This window comes from Triturus cristatus, chromosome 2_1 (assembly GCF_964204655.1).
Source record: "Triturus cristatus chromosome 2_1, aTriCri1.1, whole genome shotgun sequence".
In the NCBI taxonomy this organism is placed as follows: domain Eukaryota; kingdom Metazoa; phylum Chordata; class Amphibia; order Caudata; family Salamandridae; genus Triturus; species Triturus cristatus.
The window spans coordinates 448,720,102-448,747,816 of NC_140581.1; the positions used below are offsets into that span (position 1 = coordinate 448,720,102).

A 27,715-nucleotide genomic window follows, 5' to 3' on the forward strand; every position below is an offset into this window, starting at 1 on the left:
ATATTTTTTATTGTGATACGTGCACTTTTATGCAATGGAAACATTGCGAAATAAAGTTTAAACTTCCCGCCTACTGGCCACCTCATATTGCAACATTCCCATTAATATAAATATTTCGATGTGGGCATATTTTTTTTGTGTGAATTAAATACGATAATGCATAATTTGTGTATATGCTTGATGTCTCTGTATTGTTTTGAGGCTCATATAGCGTAGAAATTGTTTAGGCGGGGTCTCTGGGTTCTAGTTGTGAATCTGTGAGGATTCACAGAAGTCAAAAGGTTAAGAACCCCTGCCTTTAATGGAACAGCCTACATTTCGGAATTAACAGTAATATACGTGTTACAATAGAGGCTCGAGTAGGGGGTACGCGCAGGTACACGGCGTCCCACCACTTTGACGACAGGGTGGACTCCGTCCCCCCTGCCAAGAAGCTGGGCCCCACAGAAATATGCTGAACGTGTCCCGGTGTAATTTTCAGACACCGAGACACGTTCAGCAAGTGACGTCATGAGGTAATTTGCATATTGCCAGCCGCCCCACTTCTTTTTACAGGACTTGTGCCCTGGTTACAATAGAACTATTTCAAACTGGAAACTATGAGTTAACAGTATATATACAGTTTCAGCACCAATAAACGTTTAGTGACCTTCCTGTAGGTGACTAGCACCTGAATTGCAGCACACGTAATTCTGTCAGGACCGGATGTGAGGATTATCCTGTACATTCTCGACTTTATTGCAACACAGCAGCCATTTCAATAATAAACGTCATTTCCCATGAACCAATGGGAAAAAGGAAGAAACTTTAATCCAGCCAATCAGCAAATAAGGGTCTCTGCTCATAGTCCCTTTGTTGACTCTCCTGTCCTCTCTTTCTTCGCTGCTCCAGAAGCCATCAGAACAAGCATTGGCATAGCCAATAGGTCTCGCCTTTGGGACCCTACAAGTGTTTTGCCATGCAACAGTTGTTGTTGCACCAAGGCTATTGTGCTGCATAACTAAATACTTATAAGGTCCCAAAAGCGAGACCTATTGGCGATGCCAACGCTTGTTAGATTTAGGTCTGATCGAGACCTAAAAACCAGCACTCACTTGTAAACTTAGCAGTTTGTTCACTTCAAGTGCATTTTGTTTCCACAAATAAGCATAATTGTAGGCGTAGTGAAGATCAATTTTTTAAGAAAAATCTCAGAGAAGGAGATTTATTAGATAGCCATAAAATTATTACATAGATTTTCTTTTAGCAAAACTACACTTGCTACTTTCCTCAAAAGAATTCCAAAAAACACATCAACTAAGACGCAGACTTCTCAGAAAGTCCACCGCTCGCTTTTAGCAAATACGTCGGAAGCAAAGTGACTGCTGAAGACGCACTGCAGGAAAATAAACACCAATTAAAAAGTTGGAGCTATAACTTCTGGTGTTGTTACAGTTCACAAAACCAGGAGCTGGCAAGCTGTAGTGGTAAGAGTTCGCCAATTATAAGAGAGAGCTGTCTGCCAGCCATCATTGAAACAGCTGTTTGCAGAGTAGGGAGTCTTCTAAATGCTCAACACAAACAACGGCGCTGCAGATGCACTGCTGCTGCGGAAGTGAAAGCAGATTGGTGATCAGCCGGGACTGGCTTCAGGAAATAACGCGCGTTACGAGCAGCCGGCGTGCTAGCTTGTCAACCAGTGCGCTCTAAATGTTTTCTGCACAGATGTGGATATGTATTCTCTTAACAGTAGGAGAGGGCTTTGAGACGGCGCAGCAGTGGGAGTGCAACAAAACTTCTGCTATTTCAAGGTTCATAAAATAACAAGCACTGGCCACGAAAGTCATCGCGACCGCTGTGAAAGCGAAAGTGATCGCAATGACGCAGAAAGGCCTTCATGAGTGCTGCTGGCTAGCCTTGCGCATGGCGGCTGCGCGCGTGCTCACGTGCACGTAAGCGCTAGGCCAGCCAGCAGCACTTAAAAAACTCACATACAAAATGTCTCTCCGAGCCAGCGCATGCGCTGGGCTCAGCGAGACCTAAACATGGGGCCCGATTCACAAAAGTAAGCTCAGACCAAAAGTCTAAGTTTAGACCTGAAGTCTAAGTCTAACTTTACAACTAGTAAAGTTAGACTTTAGGTATAAGTTTAGACCAAAAGTCAAACTTTACTACTACTAAAGTTAGACTTTTGGTCTAAGTTAGACTTTTGGTCTAAACTTAGACCCAAAGTCTAAATTTAGTAGTGGTAAAGTTAGACTTTAGGTCTAAACTTAAGACTTTAGGTCTAAACTTAGACTTTTAGTCTAAGTTTACTTTTGTGAATCAGGCCCCTGGTGATTGTGCAGTCATTTGTTAGCATTACCATTCAAACAGATAGTTTATTTTCTAGGCCCTAAAACTAATATACACACACTCTAATATTTTATAAAGGAGTTCACATTGGCTTACAATCAGGCCTGTCTTTTATGTCACATGCATGCATTATCAAGAAAACCCTGCCACACGTGAAATAAGACTCCTGCATGCTTTGCGCTGGTGGGCCTCATCATGGCCTCTGCCATCTTATTGCCCTAGAAGACAATGAAAATTCAGGTGCTGAATGCCAGCATCTGAACCTTAAAATGCAAATGTAGCAGACCACTAGAGATAGTGATACCACCAGTTGATTAGAGTTATCCCGGCGTCCACCACTGCCTTGTAACTGATTGCTGGGTGATGAATGTGGGTAACTTGGCTGAAAGAAGCTACTGCCTATGTTTGCCAATATGAAAAAAATCAAGAAAACCAAAAAGGTGATGGATACAATCAATCTCAGTCACTGGTAGTTCCTCAGACTGCAGACTAGCCATATCCAACTCCGCAGACTAGTTATATGCTAATCAGCATGGGTACTCCTCCAATACAGGCTCTCCAGCCCGAGATGCCAAGTCTGTCCCTGTCCAAATGAGAGAAAAAGCAGCCCATGACCATTTTGGCAGCAATTTAGGCTTTATCTAGGGTGTAGCTTGATTGTGATGGCACAGTGAGTGAGGTACCCACAATTGAGCATACCCATGACACTGAGGGCATCACATTGAGGAAAACAAAAGATGATGGTTGAAGTGCTTGATTTAATTTCAGCCACTGGTAATACCTCAAACCACATCTTTGTCTATGTTTTACCTAATGTGACACTCTATACAGAGACCTTCCATATGCAAATCAGTCTAAGTGCAGCTGTGAGTTGAAAATCGAGGCCTAAGTATCCATCTATTTATCTTCATTGGCCACTCTTGAATTTTCCTGGCTCTCCCAGATCCAGAGTCATGGACCCAGGCCTGATTTGATGTAGTCAGCCTAGGGCAGGTTTTAGTTCCAAGTATCAATAGAGCAGGTTAATATGACCATTTTGATGATAGCAAAAATATCTCCACTTAAAGAGTCTTATGTAGAGTAACATGAAGCGTAGCCCTTCGCGAATACCTGCTGGGACCTTGCACAAAAAAAGAGACAAAGTGGGGCACAATAGCATAAGTCTTATTGAATACACAGGGAATCCTCTATGTACCACCCTCCCAACTGCAACACGCAACCAGAACTTGGGCTCTATTACCAATATTATGGAGTTTGGCTTTGTAAGTTTGCATCAAGCGTGGTTGATGGGAAGGTGCTTCTCCCAGGTAAGCCCGGGCAGGCTAATTATTCTTCTCTGAATTCCAGTCAGTCAATGCTCCTAGGCAGTAAATCTATTCAGCCTCTTTGTTTTATCACAGACTCCAGCACAGGAATAGAGATTTTTCTGGAGTGCGATGTCTCTGGGACAGGGAAAACACGGGGTGAGCAGTAGCCTGACTGGTGTTACACTCTGAAGCTTGCAAATGTTACCAGCCTAACAAACAACTTTATTTGCTCCTGGGTCCCATCACCCAAACATGGATAGCCAGCACTGGCATACCTCATTGGTCTGGCTTTTTATTAGTGAAAGTGCTTGGTAATTGATGGACATGTTTGTGCGTGACTGGCCAAGTCCCCGAACTTTATGTAAGTGGGTTATTGTGGATGGTCTGCCATGCACTCTTTCATACGTCTATCCGTGCACCTAATCACTAACCCATTCATCCATCCATGCACTCATTCATTCATCCATTCACTTATCCTTTGACTCCTTTACATATTCCCACTTTCAACAACAAACAGAGCCATGCACACGAAATTGAACAATCATGAAGAGACGATTTCATTAAAAAAACGACGTCATTGCTTTGCCTGTGCTGGTTTATTAATGACGAGTTAAACAAGTACAGAAAGTCTGGGATACAGAAAGCCTGTGCAGTATGCTCAAAAGGGATGGAGAGCAGGAGAAGAGGAAGTATGGTAGGTACAGTAAGACGGCACTACAATCTGGCAGGGGCTTCAACACCTCTTGCTCTGATGACTGGGGCTCGACGCCCTCACATTCAACTCGGGCTGCGGCAGAACAGCAGTGTGTCATCTTCTGTGGTGAAAACACTTCTCATGATGTGACTGGAGATAAAACTGCACGCTAGACCACAGGGCGGCTTTAGTTTGCCCGTATTCACAGGGCAAATGGAATATCTGTAAATTATATAATTAGATGGTGGATACAATGAATAAAATTGTTGCTTGAAAAGAGCTGCAAGAACTTGGCATACAGGTCAGGACTAAAAAAAAAAACTTGCAGGATCAGTTTACTCAGAATGCTTTTTGCTGCCGCCTTCAGGACCCATAGCGATAGGGAGCTACAGAGAAAAGGAATGCCAAACCAAACCAAACAAGCATTGGCTGAGCGACGTGATCTGTCGGGGGGGGGAGGGGGGGGGGAAGAGGGGAGGGGACGGGGGTGAAGTGGGAGTTCTGGTGAAATAGCAGCAGGGAAGGGGGTGCAGAGGAGGTTATGAGGGAGAGCGACGTAAAGCCATATGGCTGATTTGCGCGCCTGCACGCCTCGTGTCTGTAGCTCTATGCCAGCCGTAGCACTTTGAAAAGTCCCTTACAAAATGTCTCTCCGAGCCAGCGCATGCGCTGGGCTCAGCGAGACCTAAATATGTCTTGGCCCTTCGGGTCGCAAATCTTGCTTTATTTGCCTCATTTTGCCGTTCTGGTGTACTTGCTGATTTTACTTTTCAGCACGGCTGCAGAAACACTGAGAAATTCTTTACGGCCGCTCCAGATTCTCGCTGATCGCGCCTCCGAAAGCTAGGCATCAGGGCCTTATGGTGCGGTGCGATCTCTTGGCCACCAGAGTGCGCCGCACCATTCGCACATCTTCCAGCAGGCTCACTCTTGCACTCCTGACACAAGAGCATAGAGTAACGCAGCTGGCCGCAGAATGCGTGTGAAGCAGCCCCTGCAGTCTGGATTCTGAACACCCCAGTACGGGGTATGCATTTCATACAAAAAAGGCACAGAATCACAGCACTACTGTTGGGACACAAGCTTATTCTTTCCTTTTCTAGCTACATTGCAAGACTTGCCCCTTGAGATCCAGTGGGTGCCTGTTGTCCCTGGGCCTTGGAACCCCCGATTGCCCCCCGGGGCCACATATATTTTTCCTGGATGTAACCCCCAGCATTAGACCTGCCCATACTCAATGCAGGAGTCTGAAAACTCATACCTGGAAGAGGAGAGTGTCTCTTATTTCCCCACTGATGACAATTTCTGGGAGGTGATTGACACCTCCATACATAAAGCAGACTCAGATGCAGTGACACCCATAGAGCAGAAACTCATTCAGATGGCAGAAAAGTACTTAAAACCCCTCTTTCTGAAACGAGACCCCCTAGATGGTGAGGAATTACCCGTAGGCGCGGGGTGGGGGGTCGGGGAGAAGTTTCGAAGGGGGGGGGAGCAGTGTTTTTGACACTGAAACAGACAGGCCCTGAAAAAGAGATGGACCGCTCTTGACGGTCATGTCAGGATAAAATCCTAGACATATCCGGCCTTGGCCTGACTAAGATCCTCAACATGGTCGAGGGTGCCAATGCATCAGGAACTCTAATATCCCAGGAAGTCCTATCTGGGTGGGCAAAAAGAGCCATTATATTTCTGGGGAATGCCAACTGGGCCCGCTTCACAGAGCGGCGCAGGTCTCTACTAATCAAAATACAACCGAAGCTCGGAAACCTGGCTACTTTAGAAGCAAGCCAAATTGCACACTGTGGACTTTTTTGCGAACCTTTTATAAGTAATTGGGCAAGTTTGTGGCCACCTTTATTCGCTAGACAAAGCCCAAGCCTCTATAAAAAGAATCTTTACACCCCCGGTTTTCACCAGGGCTGGTTTTGGCAGGAGGGGCTTCTATCCTACCAAAGGCTACCTTTGCCAACGAGACTCTAGAAGAATTTCCAGAAGCAGCAACCAATGTACCTCTCACAGTGAGTGTGCACCTTTTTCCCAAGAAAGAATGGGGGGGGGCAGATTGGCAGGTTTTGCTCACAAATGGAAGACTATAACAGACCCGTGGGTCCTTCAACCGATTCAAGGATTCCAAATCAAGTTTTACAGGTCCCAGCACTAACCTGCCCCTCCCCATCATCTTCTCTGAATCAGAGGCAGCTCAAAAAAATGCAAAGGTGGCGGACTTACTCTCCAAAGGGGCTATATCCAATACTTTCACCTCTACAAACGGCTTTCTCAACAACCTCCTCCTAGTGGAATAGCAGGACGGGGCAAACACCTGGTCATCAATCTAATTGAGGTCAATGAAGGGCTGAATTTCCGCCACCTCAAAATGGAGGCAATCCATCTCCTGACAGACCTTTGAAGACCCAATGACTTGATGGTACGACTGGACCTCAAGGATGCGTATCTTACGATCCCGATGTCCCCAACACATCGTCGGTTCCTAAAGTTCCAGTGGCGATTCCAAACCTTTGAGTTCACAACTCTCCACTTTGGGTTATCCTCAGCACCTTGGTGTTTTGGCATGTGCCTGATCTTGTACTTGGACGACCTGCTCCTTATGTATCAATGCCGACAAAGCTGTCAGAACATCTGCAGGCAATGGTCGACCTGTTGGAGTCACTGGGCTTTATCATCAATGGGGCAAAGTCAATATTGTCCCCAATACAATCCCTCATATTCCTGCGTTTCGTAGTAGAATCGGTTAGATCCACCTTGATTCTTCTTTCTCGAGTGACCTGGAGTCTTCTTTCTCAAAAGATAACAAAAATCAGATGAGAATTACGGAAAACTGCAGCCATGCCGACAACTTCTCCAGCAAATTGCGAGGATTGTGGGGCTTTTGTCATCTTCGAGACCACTGCACTATCAGGACCTACAGTGTCTGAAGGCCTTCCACCTTCGACAGGGACCTAGGTACTCTCAGAAAGTCCGCCTCTCAGACAAGGCCAGAGAGGAGATACGTTGGATCGCTCACATGGAAGCCTGGAACGGGCAAGCCATTCTTCGGCTTCCTTCTGGACCTAGTGATTGAATCAGACACCAGCAGCACAGGCTTGGGGGGGCAAGATGTGGGGAATGCACCACCGGCTGTAAATGGGCCGCTCTCGAACAAGCACTACACATCAACTGCCTCAAGAAGATAGTGGGTTCGTTCGCAGTGAAATTCTGGACCATGGACACAGCACAGTGCGTGTCCTCTTAAAGATGGACAACGTGGGGGCAGTCAGATATCAACCACCTGCGGAAATGAGATCCAAGCCACTCTCAGATCTCGCTCAAAGCTTCTGGGATTATTGCCCCATGAATCAAATCACGATGACAACGGAACACCTCCTAGGGAAAGACAATTGGACAGCATACTGGTAGTCACAATATTTGCAGGATAAGAGTCTTTGGAAATTGGATCCATCGGTGTTCCAAACACTTGTGGCCAGATGGGGCCCATTCACAGTGGACCTCTTTGCATTCCGCTTGGACCATCAACTAGCCAGTTACTTCAGCTGGAGAACGGATCCCGATGTGGCAGCAATGGACGGATTCCCACAGGATTGCAAGACAGAAGATATGCATTTCCCCCGTTCTCAATGATAATGAGACTCTTGGCTCAAGTTTGGAGACAACAGACAGACCTGGTAGTGGTGACCTCTATCTGGAAATCTCAAGTGTGGTATCTGGTTCTGATGGAACATTCCTGGGATTCTCCAATCCGTCTACCCCTATTTTCAGGACCTCAAGGATCCCGCGGAGAACCCTCACCATCTGGTGCTGGACGGCACTCTACAACTTATGGTGTGGAGGATTACAAGAACGCTGTTAAGTTCCAGGTCTTTCGCGACAGGCTGCTTCATTACTTTCCAGGGCATGGGCCGATAGCACAGTCAAGAGGTACAGATCGGCTTTGTCGCGATGGATGGGTTGGTGTCAGCAGAGACATCTGGATCCCGTGGGGACAGACGTTGTCCATAACTTCCACGCTTTCCTATCTCAGATGGCATGGTACAGGTCGATCAGTACCTTTTGATCAGCAATATCGGTGGGGCATTCTTATATTATAGACCACCCTGTGGGTGAACAAACATTGGTTCGTAAACTACTTCGGGACATTCGATTTGCCTTACCTCCAGAACCAAAGTATCAGACCCTTTGGGATGTTGATTAGGTCTTAAACCGGTTTTGCTCCTGGTACAGCAAAATACTCCTCTCCAGAAAGAGGTTAGCAAGTTTGGCTGCATTCTTATGCCTGGTGTCCTGTAGACAGGCGTCATAGCCATGGGCATAACAGGTAGAGAATTTACCCTACTCGGTTATCTTCCATATTTCTAGAAACACAAAATGCAATTTCTGCATTGTTTTATACCCCGCCTTACGGAGTCTTCCAAGTTAGCCGTGATCCGTAGTATTAAGGCTTACAAGGCCATGACGGAAGACATTTACCACCCTGGGCAAATGAAATTACTCATCACCTTTAGAAAGTTCCACAAGGCAGTCTCTTCCCCTTCTATTGCTAGATGGGTCCATTGGGTCATGCAGGAAGACATAGACACCAACATTGGGGGGCACATTCTATCAGGGGCGCTATGGTGTTTTTATTTATTTATTTACTTGAGTTGTATATAGCGCTAGCTAGACCCGTAGGTATCAGAGCACTTTACATGAGGAAAGTTACATAGGTTATAAGTTACACATTGTTACAGAAGATACATCAGTTACAAGTTACATTAGTTGGTTCATGGCGTGTAGAAGGTTAAGGGAGTAATATAAAAGGGTAACGGGGAGTGAGATAAAGCGGAGAGACGAAGGAAAGTCTGTCCAATGTCCGGCTGGGTAGGTGACGGCCGAGGGGGGAAGTCCACAGCCCATCTCCTCAATAACTATCAGGTAGCTCCACCGGGCATCAGCCAAATAGCTAGGTCTCCACGGAAAAACATTTAAAGATCATAGAAGACGAGATGAATGGAGCGTAGAGGGGTTGGGTGAAGGGGAAGGAGGCAGTTACGACAGAGACGAAGGAAAGTCTGCCCAAAGTCCGGCTGGGTTGGTGACGGCCGAGGGGGAAGTCCACAACCCAGCTCCTCTTTAGCTATCAGGTAGCTCTACCGGGCATCAGCCAGAAAACTAGGTCTCCACTGTCAGAGAAAAGTTAAACAAGGTCTCAGTCCTGAAGGGTAAGCATGATGGGGGATAGGATCAAGGTCAGGTCGAAGTCCAGTTTTTGTCCCAGAGTAGTCCAGAGTAGTAGCACAACGTGGTAGGGACTACTGTGGCAGAGGTGTTTGCCCTGGGCGCACGTTTCGAGGATATCCTCAATGTGGCAGACTGGTCTTCGGACTCCACCTTTAAAACTTTCCATTTAAACACGTCCCCAGCATAGAAGCCCTGGTATTGGACAAGCTATAAACTAGCATAATTCTCACCTTCGGTACGGACATAAAATGAAACATTTCCTAGCACGGAGGAGAGGATTAGCCCACCCAATTCTTGATGATCAGCTATCCCACCCTGGCAGAAAAAATGGTATCCGACCATTTGACGTAGGTATTCAATTTTCATACATAATACAGTCTATTGTAAATGTGTTATGTGAAATGATGATGATTAACGGGTTAAACTATTGTTCCTCATATTAAGTTATGCGTTTGTTTGACCTAGCCCTTTAAGGACTTCTTGACTGTAACTCTCTTTTCATAGGAGCAGAGTCTATACAAGAATATAGACTATGATTACCGGCTTCAGTCACAGGAAGAAAGAGGGCACAGGAACGTCAACAAAGGACTAAGAGCAGAGACCCTGTTTGCTGATTGCATTGCTTAATGTTTCTTCAGTTTACCCAATCGCTCATGGAAAATTAAGTTTATTGTTGTTAAAATGGCTGCTGTGTTGCAATAAAGTAAGGAAAATATAGCATAATACTCACCTCGGTATCCTTAATATAATTGAAACTTCCTATTACAATAGCTAGGAAACTTTTCAGTGATACCTCTTTCCAAATACACAAATCCCTAAAGTCAACTGCTGTAAAAAAAAAACATTCAGTTGTAAGAGCAAAGAGTTGGTATCCACTATAATGTGCAGTGTTTTTAGGACAAGTAAAACACTCAAGTACACGCCCTAATCTTTTGTGCACTGCACTTCCTTGACACTGCCCCCTCCCCCACCCCCGTGACTACTGCCAGTACCACAAATAACAGGAGAGTTATAGGGCCCTTCTTTATGTTTATGTGTATTGGTCTGCGACATCGGTTTTCATACATATTTAATGCCACAGCTGTAGTGAATGGTCTGTAGCACCTACTTGCCCAAGTGTATATCTTGCCATACTTCAAATTCTGAGTACAGAAGATATCCTTGGGTGGAAAAAAAAGGCATAATTTGCTGCAATGCAGCCAGCCATGCCTTTCACTAACTTTATATAGACACACACTGCCCACTGGTGAAATAGGTGTTCCCCATCATAGCTCTGGAAAGGAGTCAGTACATATTGACTGAATATAGAAGTACCTTGCCTAGAATGGGGACTCAACAGGAAGATAGTTGTCATCTGGCTACTTTGCATCTCATCTGCATCCAGGGATGCTGCACAGAGCTGCTGCCATTTGCTTTAGCTCCTCGGACAGATGCTATAGCAAGTCATCCACGTCTTTTCAAAGTTATGAAAATTGGCACAGCAGTTAAGTACAGCACCGTAATTGGAAATAGGTCATGCTCTAGCTGCTCTAGCTGCTTTCATGAGTAGATTTATTTTCCACGTGGATCTTCTTGCTTTTATGTCTGCAGGAATCCCCCGTAGTGATTGAAATAATTGATCTTTTACCTGACGTAGTAAGAGCTACACTTCCTACATGTATATGGATGGGACCTTGTACAGCTGGGTGATATTTTCCATCAATTCCTGGAGTCCATGATCTTCCAAGGTGTTTAATGTAATTATATTAGGAGTGCTGTTAGAAAATGTACAATAACAACAATATATGTTCCTTGATACTATGTCTGAGGTGGTGGGGGAAACGGTCCCGATGGAGCCCGAAGTGGCTGTTGCTGATAATTCAAGGGGACACTGGTTGGTCTAGATATATAGAAATTTGGTTGGTCCTGGCAGCGGGAATTGCAAAGCGCAATACTGCAAGGCGATGGGGGGCGCCGACACCCAAACAGCTGGAGAACTGGAAGCGGGACCTGGACTGGTGCCAATGCGCCGAAGAAACCGTGTACAAAAGTAGGGGGTGTGCAAAAAAAATGGGAAAAAAGTTTGGGCGTTATGGCAGAACTACAGAGGGCTTGTAGGGGCCACGTAGTGGTTGGTGGGATGGGGATTATTGATTGTTTTGGTTGCTCCCTCATGATTGTGTTACTGCTGATTTTTGTGCTATCTCCAAATATGGACTTTTGGAACTACTTTGTGGTGTATGGTCTCAAGAGCATGGTTAATAAAAAGATTTTTTTTAAACACCAGTATGCTGTCTGTTTGCAAGACTGCTCTAAGAACCAAGTTAATCAGTGGATAAAGCAATGGAAATGAATGGTAGAACAGGATAAATATTATAGTCCTATGTTTCTATGGCAGAGGGTTATACATATTAAACCTTCTTACATGCCAATTTAGTCTTCTCAGCACTGAAACTCTTAGCAATGGTTTGGAAGTCGACTGTGGTATGCACCAAAGGATTTTTAGCACCAAAGCATTTGCCTTTCAATTTGAGGAAGACTACCCATTTCAAATTGAGGTGAAGAAATTGGTTATTGCCAACTACAATGGCTTTTCAACCAGAGGAGCAGTTTCTCAAAGGGTGTGAATATCTTTGTTCAGAATTGCTGTTCATTCAGTATTAGTAATTACTGCATCGATATGGCATGCATGCATTTTACCTGTACTTTTTATATCTAGTTGTGTCCCGTGGCCTTTCAGTAAATGATGCTGGTTTCAGGTCTTTTGGTATAAACTAAATGACCTTGCCGAAAGTTTTACACAAATCATGTTTGAGATTTTGCTCAAGACCCCTTTCTTTTCTGATAAGATTTTCTGTAGTCTGAGCAGACCGATCTTCAAAATCTAAGGTTTTGGGGACTAACTGATATTTCACAGGTTGGGTCAATTGACGAATTGGGTCTTGTCCAAAACCAACACATGAAAAGGCTCAGCGTGTTTCCCTCTTGATCTTTAGGGACTCACAGGGTACAAATGATCACAAAAAATAAAAAAAGTAGAGGTTTTGCAGACTATGCAAATTACCCTTGTGTGCATTCATCAACAGGTACCAGCTATGGTATTTTTTATGATCTGTACCATTGAATCTTAAAGGCATTACTAAGCACTAATGTTGAGACTTCATTGACAGATGACATCCTGACTTTTAAAAAATTCCCAATGAAGCAGATGGTAGATTTGAAGGTCTGCATTGAGACCAGGATCCCTGCTGGAGGAATGTATTCTGGAGAAACTGAAGGTACCTCTGTTTATATACGTCTTTTTTGATGATCAAGGAAAGGTTGTCAAAAGTTGTGTACTTCAAGGGTTTTCTTTCACTTGCATTAAGAAATACTTTTCTGCAGCATAGTTCATCTATTCATGGGCACTGTTGAATGGTTTTCATACACTTATGTGCAGGCTGTAGTGGGATTCAATTTTATTTTTAAGGCAAATTAAATGTCAGACCAGTTTGTGTTCAGTTATACCACTGTAACATTATTTATACTTAACAAGGATGAGTGAGAGGCACTCAGGTACCAGGTTAGGCATTCTCCCATCTTCTGCTTGTATAAACAACTTTATTGATTTGTTGTGTAGTTTTACCGGACTGTTACTTTTTAGAAACACATGACAAAATAATGTTTTCTTTAATGCCACAATAAAGAAACAATTACTAGAACTGTTACTACACAGTATACTATAGAATCGCTTTCAAACACTAAACTCATTTGAAAGAACAGACCTTCGAAACTTGTGTGTAACCTTGAGGTTCTTCTGTTGGCTTCATTATAGCTGGTTGTGGCTGAGGCATCGCATTAGGTGTTTTTACACTTCCTGACTGAGCAGGCTAAAACGAAAAAACATTACATATACGTTAATAGTAACCCTCTTTTCACACATATGCAGCTACACTTGAATGAGGCAAATTGTCAAATAAATTCCAAAATGACTGGGAATGTATATCTATTTTTACTACAGAACTGCTGGGGCAAGCATAATAAAAGCAGAACATTAGAACCTATGTCATTTTAATATTTGGTACTTATTGAACCTCACAGCTAGCATTACAAACCTTATATAATTAAAGTATACAACGAAAATAGTGTATTAACTTCCAAGACTTTCCATCCACGGAGCCACACTTCTTGAATATTCCGCTATACGGTGGCAAAACAACGAGGTGCAAAAAGGCAAGCACTGGAGAATCTGCCTTCCCAACAAGAGGCATAAACAAACTCACGGGTTATCTTCCACTTTTAAGAATAACTGCGGAGTATAAGTTTAGCCAAGGAGGGTTTATACCATTAGCTTAAGTAGGCCTAATTCAAAGAGTAGAACAAACTGGAGGATGCCACACTCCAGGAGAACAAGTCCAAGGTCCCACACATTCTAGACCTACCAAAGTAGTCAAAGTAGGAATTTTAGGTCTGTCAGACTAATGAATGGTGCTTGCCAGGTGAACAAGTTAAAGGACCGTATACTCTGGACCCACCAATTCTCGCCAAAACGGACTGACTAGCCATAAGACATACGGAGGGGGATTCTGAACCCAATAGATGGGGACTTCAAAAGCCCCATTATCTCATGGAATGTGGCAGGTATCTCTCCATAAATGGGCGACACTGACTTCTTAAATTTCCTAACACCCCATGATGTAATTATTCTTCAAGAAATATGGGCTTCGTCACCGTGGGTATTAGCAGGCTACATCAATCAATCACGCAAAAAGTGTGAAAGAACTGGAGAAAACAAGAAAGAGGATTGAAGATATTGTGCAGAACTGATAGATGCTCGTCAATCAAAGTAAGAGAGGATACCCATTAAAACCTCCAGGTTGTGATATTTATCTTTTAGCTAACAACTCTAAGAATGATAAACATCTATGTGCAACAAGAATGGATAGCTGCGTTTATTTACCTTCTAAAATGCAATAAGGAAGCATTACATATGCCATGCCGAACTAAGGTCTTGGCCTTAATTTGTGGCAACTTTAACTGCATGATGGGAGATAGGGGAAATGACAGCAAAGCCCTAATGGAATTGAAAGCTGCATGTGGTATCCTCTCAAACACACTTTCCCCAAGAAAGATGCCAAAGGCAAACAGTCGAAGGCCTGATCTCTGCCCGCAATTCTTATGCAGATGAAAAATTGCATATGCCCACATATCATGCCTGAAGAGCACAATCTGTAATCGACTATATCCTGATTAAGATCACTGACTGGAGCAGGTTTGTAAATATTAAAGTACAATCGAAGTTGGAGAGCAATCATAATTCTCTTTGCCTAGAGCTAAAAAAATTAATACACCTTTAGCACCTATATAGATTAAAGAGCTAAGTAACACCCGAGAACTGGGAGGACAAATCAGAATCCGATTTAATCAAAATCTTAAATCAAACATGAAGTGGAAAACAGATTCTCAAACAGTCAGCATAAAAGAACAGTTAATTAACAGCACGGGGTAAAAAACAAGTAACTTACCTATACAGTGTGGTTCTCCAATATTGATATCCTTTATAGATTCACATGCTTGAATCTTTCCCGTTGCCATGGTGGGAGACCCACGGTAACAGTAAAATAGTATTAAAGTTTAACATTCAAATGCCATAGAAATTTAATAACCTTTACCAGCCTATTATCATGGTTTGAAAACATCCAAACTTCAGCCAAATCAGAGCATAGATCATAGTCTCCACCCTGCGCAGGGCCATCATACCTCATATTTCGAGCAAGAGTACAATTAGAGGAATAATAGAGGTATGGAGGGTGAACCTGAAAGGGGAGGAGAGTGAGCCGCATGTGAATCTATAAAGGATATCAATACTGGAGAACCACAGTGTACAGGTAAGTAACTTGTTTTTTTATCCAGTATTGTATCTTTAAAGATTGACGTGCTTGAATCAGAATAGTAAGCAGTTATGAAGGATCAGCAGCAGAGGGTTAGGTGAACCATCCCACCATGCGACCCAAGCAGAAAGTATAAACAATAGTCATAAAGTGCAGGCATTATAAACTTATATAATTATCTATCTATAGATATCTATTTATCTATCTATCGATGGGTATATTATATATATATATATATATATATATATATATATATATATATATATATATATATATTATCTACTGGCGGTCGCCAGTAGATAGTTATAGTTAGGACCATCCATAGGAAATCTGAAAATTCTATTTTGAATAACTTTGGCGCCGGTTGACGAATCCTCGCAAAATTTTCAAAACTAATTGGGCACTCCGCTCAGCTCCTACCCTGAAAGTCTCGGGGCGATTCGTCAAGCGGGGGCCAAGAAAAAAGGGGGGTCCCAAAACACATTTTCCCCATGCATTTTCCCATAGGACCTTTAGTCAAAGGTACAGCCCGAACGGATGAACAGAATTACTTGAGGTAGTCCTCAGGTCAGGCATGTGCCTTTTGCATGTATGGAGTAAATCTGTTCAGTATTTCCTGAGAAAATTGCAGTTAAACCACATAAATATCTATAGCCGCGCACCGTGCGCACACCCTAACGTGCGCGAGCGTAATTCTGATTGGTGGTTACATGTCAGTCAACGTTCGAATCGGTCGAAATCAGGAAGAGTCGGCCGCCATTTTGTTTGTTGTGGGTGCCAGAGTGAAAAAGAGTGGTGGCGAACGTGAAAAGGGGGCAGGGTAGAGAGTTCCTGACCCCCTAGACTTTGTCAGGGGGTCCCTAAAGGGTGAAAAAACATCTTATTTTTTTTTCGACAAAAATCGCGGGGTGCGCACACAGTGAAAAACCTAAAAAAAAAAATATATATATATATATATATATATATATATATATATATATATACATAACTTAGCATTTAAAAAAACGTACAAATTCACTTAAAAAACCATAGGTTTCACACACGTTATAGTTAGGAATTAGCATTTAAAAAACCTTGCAAATTCACTTAAAAAACCATAGGTTTCACACAGGTTATAGTTAGGTGGACATTTCACTCGTAAAAAACCAATGAAATTCCCCCGTTATAGTTAGGTCAGATAACTATAACTCGCGCGACCGCCACTCTATCAAAAGGATGATGTCATGAGTGATGTCATGAGTGATGCCACTGACCATGTCATGAGCACTGGACTGCGGGCGCGCGAGTTATATTTATCTGACCTAACTATAACGGGGGAATTTCATTGTTTTTTTACGAGTGAAATGTCCACCTAACTATAACCTGTGTGAAACCTATGGTTTTTTAAGTGAATATATAATAGCTAAATCAGAAGGAATTCGAAAGGTCGGATCATAAAACTATAGTATATGAAGAAACAGACACCAAGAAGTTCATACCTTATGAGAACAGATGTCACAGAGCAGCTTGCCCAACCACTACATCCGCCTTCTGCCATGCATCCAGGCAGTAATGTTTTATGAAGGTATGGACATTCGTCCAGGTCGCAGCCCTGCAGATGTAAGGCAAGGACACTACGGCGAACAGGGTTGAGGAAGCTGCCACCTTGCGCGTAGAATGAGCTGTGACCTTGGTAGCCAGAGGGCGGCCAGCCCTCTCATGACAGAAGAGTATAGTCGATGAGTTCCAGCGAGCAATCGATGCCAGTGTCAAAGCCTGATCCTTCCTGGGAGCAGAGCAGGTGATGAGCAACTGAGTAGATTTTCAGAAAGACTGAGTCCTTTGCAAGAAGAAATTCAAACAACGTTTAATGTGCAGTGAATGGAGGGCTCTTTCAGCCGGAGAAAATGGAGTAAGCAAGAAGCAGGGTAGAATCGCTGGTTCATTTAGATGAAACGTGCAAGATACCTTAGGAATAAAAGAAGGATTGGTACAAAGAATTTCTCTATCCTGATTAAACTGCAGGTAAGGCTGTGTTGCAGTAAGGCTTGGATTTCACTTCTGCGTCTAGCTGACGTGACGGCCAACACGAAAACAACTTTCCATGAAAGCGATTTTAAATTGTATTTGTATATTGACTCAAAGGGAGACCTCATACGCTGTGACAGGACAAGGTTTAGTTGCCATAGTACTGGAGGAGGTCTTATCGGAGGGTAGGCCCTGGGGAGACCCTTCATAAACTCCTTCACAAGCCTGTTAGACCACAAGGACAAGTGACCAGAACGTCGTCTGTTTCTGGATAGTGCCACCAAGTGCACGATGATGGACGTATGAGTCAGACCAGATTTGGCAAGAGACAATAGATAGGGCAAAACGTCCTGAGGAGGCGATGAGAGAGGATCACAAGAGTGCTCGACAGGCCATGAGCAAAATAGTTTCCATTTGGCCGAGTAGCACATGGTCGTAGAAGGAACTCTGGCTTTCTGTAGCTTTGCTTGACATTCTTCAGGAATTGCTAGCGCTCCAAATTCTGTGTGATGAAGAGCCAAGCTGGCAAGTGAAGCGTGTGAATTTGTGGATGAGCCACTTGGCCCTGGTTCATGAAGAGGAGATTCTCCTTTGGCTGGAAATGGTTGGAGAGGACCCTGATAGGCGATACAGCTCTGTCACCCAATACTGCCGCAATAAAGATGATGCGGTAAGGCTCCTGTTCGATCTTCTGCAGAACCTTTGGAATGAGAAGAAACTGAGTGAATGCGTAAGGAAACATTCCCTCCCAAAAGTAATGGAAGGCGTTTCCTAGAGAGCCTGGCTGAGGAAACCTATTGGTGTAGAGCATTTTCTGTTGAGACGCAGCAAACAGATCTAGGGTTAGAAACCCCCAAAGGTGAAAAACTCCTTGCAGCCGATCCTCGTTTAGCTCCCACTTGTGACATTGTTTGGTGTCTGTGTTGAGGGAGTCGGCCCATAGAGCTCTTGAAATGCATACAAGTGATGAGCGCTGGGACGCACTGCATCAGAGAAGGAATATTCAACCTCTAAATAAGTAGATGGATCATCTAGCGCTTGGTCCTCCTCTGAGTCCTGGCACTTGACTCTGAGCTGCGAGGGGCTGTATATGCAGGGCCATACGGACCATGGTCCTCAGATTCCTGGAAATCCAAGAGACAAGTAGGAGGCAACATAGATATTTTTTAAAAGTCCTGTAGGAGAGATAGTATCACCTTTGAAAGCACAACGTCCTTTTCACTCATCGACGGGATTACTGAGGCGGTCATTGATGGTAGAACAGACTGCGGAGGCTGGAGAGAGAATTGTCGGCAGTGAAGAGACGTGCTGGACCATCGACGGCGAAGCTCTAGTTGACGGAGATGGTCTCACAACAGTCGACGATGGTGATACCGCCAATTCTGTCTTCGATGGCGAAGCCGCCGTAGTCTTGACCGTCGATGTAGTCGAAGTCGCTGACAAGACCGTCGACGACGCGCCGGATTCTGTGGAGACGGAGATTGTAGACGGTGATTTCTTTGTCGACAGAGTCGTCGACTAGCTGATTTTCGCTGATTAAGAACCTCTGAAGGGATTATGAGGTGCTGAAGTTGGGGAAGAGCCAGCTCTTTCGTGAGAGGAAGGAGGATCAGGCAGATGTATTTTTTAACCCTATTTTTTCAGGACTCTCTTTACTTTGAGATCTAGATTTTTAGGATCTATATGCGAAGAGGAAGACCCTTCTTCCTTTCTTTTATTGGAGGAGGTATTGGGCTTCTCCTCACTTTCAGAGTCAGAGTCCTTACAAGCATTTTTTCTTTGCAGCCAGAGAAGCAGCCTACCCTCACGATCCTTGAGGGTTTTTATGGAAAAAGTATGACAGTACTTGCATTCTCTGGGCTTGTGGTCAGAATAAAGGAACTCTTTATGTGGGTCCTCAGAATACAGTTAAACACTACCTATACAGACCCATGTGGTCATGTATATTTGAAGGGTCAAGAGGTATAAGGAGAAGTACACCCTCCTGATTACAAATCAAATACAATTTACAGTACTTCACTATTTGTTTTTATCATGACGCTAGAGACAATTGTTGGAAGATTTCAATGTGAAGCTCTCATTGATGGAAAACTCGGTTTTTATTTATTTTCCCTCACACACCCTAATGGGGTCATGCTTCATCATCGGGACACCGCGACCCCTACAAGTCGCGGTGGGCTCAACCAATGTTCCAGGGAGCTCTTAGGTCATATCATAGGCCAGGGGATAAAGATTAAAAATTCACTGTTGGACCCCAGTTTCCCTTTATTCTTGGGTTCAACAGGAATATTAAAAATAAAGACAGTAGGGTCGTATGGAGTGTTATGGTCCTAAGACCCTAGAGCCAACATGTTTCAGTCCTCGTGTGCCCACTATTGTAGTGCTTGGACTTTCTTCAGGGCTATGTCGTCCCCTGGTGAATCTAGGAAATGGGAAATACCCTAGCCTAATTATAATAAAGGGCAGGTAGCTGCTCCTTTTTACCATTTATATTTTAAATGACGTTATTCCATCTGTAAATGAAAAATAAATGAAAAAGTAAAAGAAAAAGGACGAAAACAACAAAAAGGCATATATTAGTGTACCAAACTCCTAGGACACCAACTGAAGCCATAATGGACGAAATGTCCCCATATTGTCTCCGGCATGCTGTTAGCAATATTACGTTTAGTAAAGCTGTACCAAACATATTAGATTGGATGCCACGTGTGGTTGTTCCATGTGGCAATCGCCCCAATTTTGTGTTCAAAAACACCAGTCGTTCACATCGTGCATTTCACACTCACTCATCTGTTAAAATATTGTTATGGTGGGTAATAAAGTTATTTGAAAAAAGGTGATTTTGTATATGGAAAAAAAAATAAAAAAAATATTATTAACATGAGAGTATCTTATCCCACGCTAGAGATGGTGATCGTCCGTGTGGACTTCCACCTAAACGGGCGTATCCCTGATGTCGATAATTGCGGCAGTGTGTTGGACCAACCATATGTGTATACACGTCATTGTTTCAGGTGGATATGCAGCGAGAGATATACAAGACGCAGAAGGCACCACCGTTATTACTTCAATATTGTATCTGCTATCTAAAATATACGATAGTATTGATGTTGGCGTCTGGTTCGTAGAGTAGTACTCACGGTTTTTACCGGTCTCACCCCTCAGAAAAACCTAATTGGTGTGGAGTCCATCGGCTTGGGCGACAACGACTCGTTCGCATCACCTCTTTAAAAAGGAAGGAAAAAAGGGCCTTCCCGTACTGTGCCTTTCCGGGTACGCTTGAGTTAACGCGAGATTACAGCGCGATTATACTCCTAAATTCTCGAAACTTTCTAAAAGTTCAAAAACCATATGTAGTCCTCAATAGGAGGTTCAATTGTTGGACAAAGGGAATCTGTGGCATAACTAGTACGGCATCCGCCCTCCACTCAAACGAATAGAGGCGGGATGTTCACGGAGCCGTTTGCAATGGATTGTGGGACCTGTAGTTTAGTCCTCTAGATACATCTGCAAGTAGCAAATATTAAACCCAGTATCTTGGGTTTTGGGATATACGCGAAACATATATGTGGTTATGTGCACTAATTTGTGATTTAGTCTGCTGTGCAGCAGAGTATATAGAGCAAGAGTCTAATAAGTCTTGCGCATTTGAAAGTGTACTGTGTGGTGACTGTATATGGGATGTGGCCGATGAAATTTACGAGTAAAAGAACTGACTAATATCTTTTATAGGCAGTAGGAAAACACTGTTTCTTTACATGAAACCTCACGATTAAAAGATGGTTATGCTAAGCAATATATCTATTGTAGACCCTCTTTGTAGGAGGAGAGTCTAAACATAAATATTCGCCTGTATGAATCTATGCAAAGACAAACATCGATGATTCAGCTCTTTTTGTTTAAATGATTCCAAGGAATGGAATCATTGAGCCCATGGATGTGGGTTTTTAGACGATACACCAACCGTTGTTCACGTTCAAGCAATTTTTTGGTTAGGTCTCCTTCACCTCTGATTTTTTCAATGACAGTCCATTGTATGTCCATGTCTGTGTGCTGCATTTCAACAAAATGCGCTGTGAGTCTGGTGGCGTTTATAGCTCTCCTGATGGTACTTCTATGTTCCCTAATGCGAACCTTCACTTTTCTTCCTGTCATCCCGATGTACATAAGGTGGCACGGGCATTTGATCATATAGATGACTTTTTCGCTGTTACAATTCGTGTGAGATCTTTGTTCCCATGCATGATGCATGCCCAGTTCAACCTCTTTTGTGTGTTTCGTGAATTGACATACCACACAGCTGCCGCATGGATAATGGCCCATAACTGGTTGTTGTTGCCACAACGTAAGTTGTTTAGGAGTGTTTTTCTTCATATCCAAATGTATCAGGCTGTCTCTGAGACTTTTATTCCGCTTAAAAGAAAACATCGGTTTTTCAAATTGTAATTTGTTGGAAGTGAGAATCTGCCACTTTTTGTTGATTATCTTTTTGATGGCGTTGGAAGATGCATTATACGTGGTGACACAGATAATGGAATCCTTGGTATCTTTTTTGTTTGTCTCAAGAAGGGCAGCTCTGGGAGTGTTGCGTGACCTTTTCTTCGCTTTTTCAATGATGTGTTTGGGATAGGCTCTTTCTTGCAGTTTCTTTTCCAATATCTCTGCTTCAATCTTATAATCATCTATACTTTCAGTTTCTGCGAATGCGCAGGAACTGGCCTACAGGTAGATTCTCACGCAAGGAGCGTGGATGAGCACTTTCAAAATGAAGGAGGCTATTCTTATCCGTAGGTTTTGTATATAAAGAGCTCGAAAGGCCACTGTCTTTTGCTCTGATTTTCACATCCAGGAAGGAGACTTCATTGTGGTGGTATGTCATTGTAACTTTTAGATGGGGATTGAGTTGATTCAACCATCCATGAAAGTCAATAAGTGTTGTGTTGTCTCCCTTCCATATCAACAAGAGATCATCGAATATCTACGGAGGAATGCTACACCAAGGGGTCTCTTGGTAACAAATGCGCCCAGAATATTTTTAGACGATCCATTGTTTAAAAAAAGAATGGTCCCTAATCGCGTGGCGATGTACACGCGATTGGTTAATTTTAATAATAAACACCGCGAAACGTCTATCTGAGGCAATTTTGGTAAAAATTAAAACAAGTGAAGATGCCTTACTGACTGAAATAAAGATCACCTTATATAAAAAGAAATTAGAAGAGGTCAATAAAGAAATTGCAGAACATAAAGACTTCTTAATGCAAAGTAAGGTAAATAAACTTCAGAAAGATCTTTAAAAATTCGCCCACGAAAAAGTATACCCATATATACGAGAGGATTACAAGGGGCAAGAAAACATTGATTCCGGCTCCTCCAATCAAGGAGACTCGAGCAACTCAGGATCTGAGCCTGATGAATGGTCCAGTGATGGCTCTACACAAAGTTGGAAGGGAAAACAGAGAAGATCCAGAAGGGGCAACTTCAATCAAGGGTTTCAACCACCCCAATGTACCCCTGGCCAAATCCATTTGGCCCAGTCCAGTTCCATGGCCCTACTCCATTTCATGGACCTCCACCATATCAATCCGCACCCTTCTTCCAACCAAACTATAACCCAACCCGTTTTTTAGGACAGGGCGGAAGAAGAGGGAGACGTGGCAGAAGAACCAACACAAACAAACAGGTCCAATGGGGAAGACAACAATCCCCTAATGAACACGAGGAGCATGACAAAGGGACCTCAAGGAGGAATGAACAAGGACTCGTGGTGAACCTGTCAGATTACATGCTCAATTCAGAAGAAACATCAGTCTTGAACAAAGGTCTGGGCTTCGTTCCCACCACATATTTGGATAAGTTCCAATTACGGTGCGAGCTTAGAGAATTTTTCAGGAAAATACGAATCAAAACCTTTTTTATGGGAAAAGAGACACCAGAGATAGATACCCTACACACAACATTACGTCCCAAATCCACCTTCTGCCCTCCAACATCGCTCATGCCTCCTGAGGTGATGGCTTTTGAGGAAAGTGTCACAAAAGAAATTGATGAATTACCATTCAAAAATGTCACCTATGACAATCTTAGCACAAAGGAAAGAAATGCATTGAAAGTTTTAACTATGAACAATGACATCATCATAAAACCCGCGGATAAGGGCGGTGCTACTGTGATTCAGAACATCAATGCATATAGAACGTCATTTCTCAATCTCCTTATGGACACCAAATTCTACAAAAAAATTAACAAAGACCCAACAGCGCGCTTAAGGAAAACAATCAGTACAGTCACTGCAGAAGCATTGAGTCAGGGCTGGATCAGCAAAAAGGAACATGAGTTTCTAAACCCTGACAACCCACAGATTCCGGTATTTTATACTATACCGAAGATACACAAGAACAAAATACCACCACCGGGTAGACCTATCGTATCTGGGGTAGGATTTCAGGTGGAACCCCTCTCCCAGTACACAGACTGGTTCTTGCGCCCTCTAGTTAAGGGCATCAGATCATACGTCCAAGACACAAAACATCTACTGAATCTAATATCGGATATCACGTACGATCCTTTGAGCAACCTGTTGGTATGCTTGGATGTAGAGGCACTGTATACAAGCATTCCACAGAAGGAATGATCGAGATGATTGAGAATCGGCTCAAGAAGGAAGAATGGACCTGGGATGCCCCAATTGACTGGATCATCACTCTGATGCGCATAGCATTGACTGAAAACTTTTTCCGGTTCGAAGATAAGCTCTATCTCCAAGTCCATGGCACTTCGATGGGCAGCACCTTTGCTCCTAGCATAGCGTGTCTGTATGTTGACCAGATTGAAGAACACCACATCTGGTCAACCAACCCCTACTCTAATAATATCTATAAATGGTGGAGGTACATCGATGATGTCTTGTTGATATGGAAGGGAGACAACACAACACTTATTGACTTTCATGGATGGTTGAATCAACTCAATCCCCATCTAAAAGTTACAATGACATACCACCACAATGAAGTCTCCTTCCTGGATGTGAAAATCAGAGCAAAAGACAGTGGCCTTTCGAGCTCTTTATATACAAAACCTACGGATAAGAATAGCCTCCTTCATTTTGAAAGTGCGCATCCACGCTCCTTGCGTGAGAATCTACCTGTAGGCCAGTTCCTGCGCATTCGCAGAAACTGTGAAAGTATAGATGATTATAAGATTGAAGCAGAGATATTGGAAAAGAAACTGCAAGAAAGAGCCTATCCCAAACACATCATTGAAAAAGCGAAGAAAAGGTCACGCAACACTCCCAGAGCTGCCCTTCTTGAGACAAACAAAAAAGATACCAAGGATTCCATTATCTGTGTCACCACGTATAATGCATCTTCCAACGCCATCAAAAAGATAATCAACAAAAAGTGGCAGATTCTCACTTCCAACAAATTACAATTTGAAAAACCGATGTTTTCTTTTAAGCGGAATAAAAGTCTCAGAGACAGCCTGATACATTCGGATATGAAGAAAAACACTCCTAAACAACTTACGTTGTGGCAACAACCACCAGTTATGGGCCATTATCCATGCGGCAGCTGTGTGGTATGTCAATTCAGGAAACACACAAAAGAGGTTGAACTGGGCATGCATCATGCATGGGAACAAAGATCTCACACGAATTGTAACAGCGAAAAAGTCATCTATATGATCAAATGCCCGTGCCACCTTATGTACATCGGGATGACAGGAAGAAAAGTGAAGGTTCGCATTAGCGAACATAGAAGTACCATCAGGAGAGCTATAAACGCCACCAGACTCGCAGCGCATTTTGTTGAAATGCAGCACACAGACATGGACATACAATGGACTGTCATTGAAAAAATCAGAGGTGAAGGAGACCTAACCAAAAAATTGCTTGAACGTGAACAACGGTGGGTGTATCGTCTAAAAACCCACATCCATGGGCTCAATGATTCCATTCCTTGGAATCACTTAAACAAAAAGAGCTAAACCATCGATGTTTGTCTTTACATAGATTCATACAGGCAAATATTTATGTTTAGACTCTCCTCCTACAAAGAGGGTCTACAATAGATATATTGCTTAGCATATACATCTTTTAAATCGTGAGGTTTCATGTAAAGAAACCGTGTTTTCCTACTGCCTATAAAAGATTAGTCGGTTCTTTTACTCGTCTCGTAAATTCCATCGGCCACATCCCATATACAGTAACCACACAGTACACTTTCAAATGCGCAAGACTTATTAGACTCTTGCTCTATATACTATGCTGCACAGCAGACTAAATCACAAATGAGTGCACATAACCACATATATGTTTCGCGTATATACCAAAACCCAAGATACTGGGTTTAATATTTGCTACTCGCAGATTTATCTAGAGGACTAAACTACAGGTCCCACAATCCATTGCAAACGGCTCCGTGAACATCCCGCCTCCATTCGTTTGAGTGGAGGGCGGATGCCGTACTAGTTATGCCACAGATTCCCTTTGTCCAACAATTGAACCTCCTATTGAGGACTACATATGGTATTTGACCTTTTAGAAAGTTTTGAGAATTTAGGAGTATAATCGCGCTGTAATCTCGCGTTAACTCCAGCGTACCCGGAAATGCACAGTACGGGAAGGCCCTTTTTTCCTTCCTTTTTAAAGAGGTGATGCGAACGAGTCGTTGTCGCCCAAGCCGATGGACTCCACACCAATTAGGTTTTTCTGAGGGGTGAGACCGGTAAAAACCGTGAGTACTACTCTACGAACCAGACGCTAACATCAATACTATCGTATGTTTTAGATAGTGTGATAGCAGATATAATATTGAAGTAATAACGGTGGTGCCTTCTGTGTCTTGTATACCTCTCGCTGCATATCCACCTGAAACAATGACGTGTATACACATAAGATTGGTCCAACACACTGCCGCAATTATCGACATCAGGGATACGCCCGTTTAGGTGGAAGTCCACACGGACGATCACCATCTCTAGCGTGGGGTAAGATACTCATGTTAATAATATTTTTTTTATTTTTTTTTCCATATACAAAATCACCTTTTTTCAAATAACTTTATTACCCACCATAACAATATTTTAACAGATGAGTGAGTGTGAAATGCACGATGTGAACAACTGGTGTTTTTGAACACAAAATTGGGCGATTGCCACATGGAACAACCACACGTGGCATCCAAACTAATCTGTTTGGTACAGCTTTACTAAACGTAATATTGCTAACAGCATGCCGGAGACAATATGGGGACATTTCTTACATTATGGCTTCAGTTGGTGTCCTAGGAGTTTGGTACACTAATATATGCCTTTTTGTTGTTTTCTCCCCTTTTCTTTTACTTTTTCATTTATTTTTCATTTACAGATGGAATAACGTCATTTAAAATATAAATGGTAAAAAGGAGCAGCTACCTGCCCTTTATTATAATTAGGATAGGGTATTTCCCATTTCCTAGATACACCAGGGGACGACATAGCCCTGAAGAAAGTCCAAGCACTACAATAGTGGGCACACGAGGACTGAAACATATTGGCCCTAGGGTCTTAGGACCATAACACTCCATACGACCCTACTGTCTTTATTTTTAATATTCCTGTTGAACCCAAGAATAAAGGGAAACTGGGGTCCAACAGTGAATTTTTAATCTTTATCCCCTGGCCTATGATATGACCTAAGAGCTCCCTGGAACACTGGTTGAGCCCACCGCGACTTGTAGGGGTCGCGGTGTCCCGATGATGAAGCATGACACTATTAGGGTGTGTGAGGGAAAATAAATAAAAACAAAGAGTTTTCCTACTTTATTTCCATCAATGAGAGCTTCACATTGAAATCTTCCAACAATTGTCTCTAGCGTCATGATAAAAACAAATAGTGGAGTACTGTAAATTGTATTTGGTCCTCAGAATACAGTCTGGACTTTCCACAAGTCTTACAGGGCTTAAACAACCCATTGTTTGACTCAGACATATTTAAGAAAAATAGGTACTCACACTTCTGGACTGTACCTCAGAAGAAGAGATGAAGCTTAGAAATGAACTGCAAGCTAAAAGTTCAAAAGGGCAATAGTAGAAACACTGACTGAGCAGAGCTCAGCAAGACTCCCTTACACACAACGTGTGGTAAGAAATCTGAGGTATGTTTGCCCTGCAAGGGATAGAGACTATATGCTCTGACTGGCTGAAGTTTGGATGTTCAAAAACAATGATAATAGGCAGCTAAAGGCTATTGAATTTCTATGGCAATTGAATGTTAAACTTTAATACTGGTATTTTACTGATACAGTGGG

General features: G+C 43.0%; 1 protein-coding gene across 3 annotated transcripts in view; it reads right to left on the reverse strand.

Annotated features, from left to right (window-relative positions):
* The window catches only part of SCAMP1 (secretory carrier membrane protein 1), a 573,188-nt gene that overhangs the window by 304,022 nt on the left and 241,451 nt on the right, over positions 1-27,715 (reverse strand). For all 3 annotated transcript variants that reach the window (XM_085632265.1, XM_085632264.1, XM_085632262.1), the window contains one exon: positions 13,314-13,418. In XM_085632265.1, the coding sequence (XP_085488391.1) occupies positions 13,314-13,382 (69 nt within the window). In that variant the 5' untranslated portion in view covers positions 13,383-13,418. The remainder of the gene's footprint in view (positions 1-13,313; positions 13,419-27,715) is intronic.